The sequence below is a fragment of the Uloborus diversus genome, chromosome 5 (genome assembly GCF_026930045.1).
Source record: "Uloborus diversus isolate 005 chromosome 5, Udiv.v.3.1, whole genome shotgun sequence".
Lineage (NCBI taxonomy): Eukaryota > Metazoa > Arthropoda > Arachnida > Araneae > Uloboridae > Uloborus > Uloborus diversus.
The window spans coordinates 79,094,616-79,096,413 of NC_072735.1; the positions used below are offsets into that span (position 1 = coordinate 79,094,616).

General features: G+C 35.8%; 1 protein-coding gene across 1 annotated transcript; it reads right to left on the reverse strand.

Annotated features, from left to right (window-relative positions):
* Positions 1 to 677: 677 nt before the first annotated feature.
* On the reverse strand, positions 678 to 1,433 carry LOC129222981 (tigger transposable element-derived protein 6-like). The gene has a single exon (XM_054857544.1). The coding sequence runs from the start codon at positions 1,431 to 1,433 to the stop codon at positions 678 to 680; it is 756 nt and encodes a 251-aa protein (XP_054713519.1).
* Between the last annotated feature and the right edge of the window lie 365 nt (positions 1,434 to 1,798).

Consider the following 1,798-nt stretch of genomic DNA (forward strand, 5'->3'; position numbering starts at 1 on the left):
TTAAAATGTCGATTTTGAAAATAAGGATTGGTCCTTATGACGTCACAAATGATGTACTTTAGTGCATTTCCACTGGCACGCTGAATGCTTAGGTTTGCTGTCTACCGCGTTTCCATGTTATGATAATCAAGAAGCGAATTAAATATTGCGCTCTACGCTAGCTATCAACCATATCGTTGTCAGTACACGTGATAAAGATGCGATTTATATGGTGCGTTCTGTGCTAATGGTTCATGTGCTGATGTCATGTGCAGAAGCGTAAAGAAAGAGATAGCACCGTTTGAAATAATTGTTAGAAAATATTAAACTTTGCCAAATTATTTACAAAACGGTTACATGCAATGTTTTTAAGCATGATCTTTCAGAAAAAAATACTTTTAAAATTTCGGAAACGACACCATTGTATGATATCTTTTGAAATGTTGAAATAGATGTACAGTGAACTCTCGTTTATACGCCGGTCCAGGGGACCAATAGAAAAAGGCGCATAAGTGAGAGAGGCGCATAAGTGAAAAGTCAATTAAAAGTTCTAAAACACAATATGTGCAAGTGAGATCAAGCATAAGAATGCTTCTGAAGAAAATAACTTGATAGTAATAAGGAGAGAGCAAAAATAGAGAGAGAGAGAGTAGTAACTATAATAAATGGGAAGAAAGTGTAACATACCTAATAACTATTTATTTCCTCTCAAAGAAATCCATAATGGATGTCTGTTTTTGTTTTTGCTGATGAATGTCAGAAACATATTTTTCAAGTTCATACAAATGTGAAAAGGGAGTGTCCGAAGCTGAATTATATTGCAAATAGTCCCGAACAATATCCAAGGCTTCCAATGCTTTTAGGTGATTCGGAGGCACTTTTGCTTCATCATCTTCATTGTCGTCATCTAAATCTCCATCGCCTTCACCATTAGCCATTTCTTCAGCGATGACTTCAATATCTCTCAATTCTGTTGTAATTAAATTGTTATCGACGTCAACAAATTCATTGAAACCAACGAGTCCATCAGATACAATTTGCCATTTTTCATCATCAAAATCTGTTCCCAAATCCTCTTCATTTTCGTTAATTTGGTCAGAACATTCAAGTTCATTAGAAAATAGAAATCCAGCCTTTTTAAAGCAATTCCTTATGGTATTATGACTGATACTTCTCCAAGCAGCGCATACCATATTCATTGCATCAAGAATTGAAATTTTTACATCTCCTGCAGCTGAATTGCCTGATTCTAACTCAGCAAGGTATCGACGAATCAAAGTTTTCTTATAATGCACTTTCACGCACCGTATTATGCCCAAATCCAATGGTTGTAGCTTGCTCGTGCAGTTAGCAGGCAAAAATACTACTTTTATATGATCAAAAACAGGTAGATCTCGCGGGTGAGCAGGGCATTGATCCATAAAGAGGAGAACTTTTCTTTTTTCTTTTTCCATTTTCTTATTAAATTCGTGAAGAAAGTCAAGAAAAATCTTCGCCGTCATCCACGCTGATCTATTGTTGAAATACTCACACGGAAGCCGTTTTATATTTTTAAAACAGCGAGGTTTTTTTGGTTTCCCAATGATTAAAGGGGTACGTTTTTCCGATCCATCTGCATTGCAACATAGCAAAACAGTTACTCTATCTTTGCTATTTTTACCACCATGACATGGTTCCCCCTTATATGCTAATGTTTTTTTAGGCATCATCTTATAAAACAGACCAGTTTCGTCACAATTAAAAATGTCTTTAGGCTTGTATCCGTTGATTAATGATGATAAGTCTTCTTTCCACTGCTCTACAGTTTTCTCGTCAACAC

Coding starts and splice junctions, on each gene's coding strand:
- LOC129222981 (XM_054857544.1), bottom strand. CDS start 1,433: ATGGAAAAAGAAAAAAGAAAAGTTCTCCTCTTTATGGATCAATGCCCT.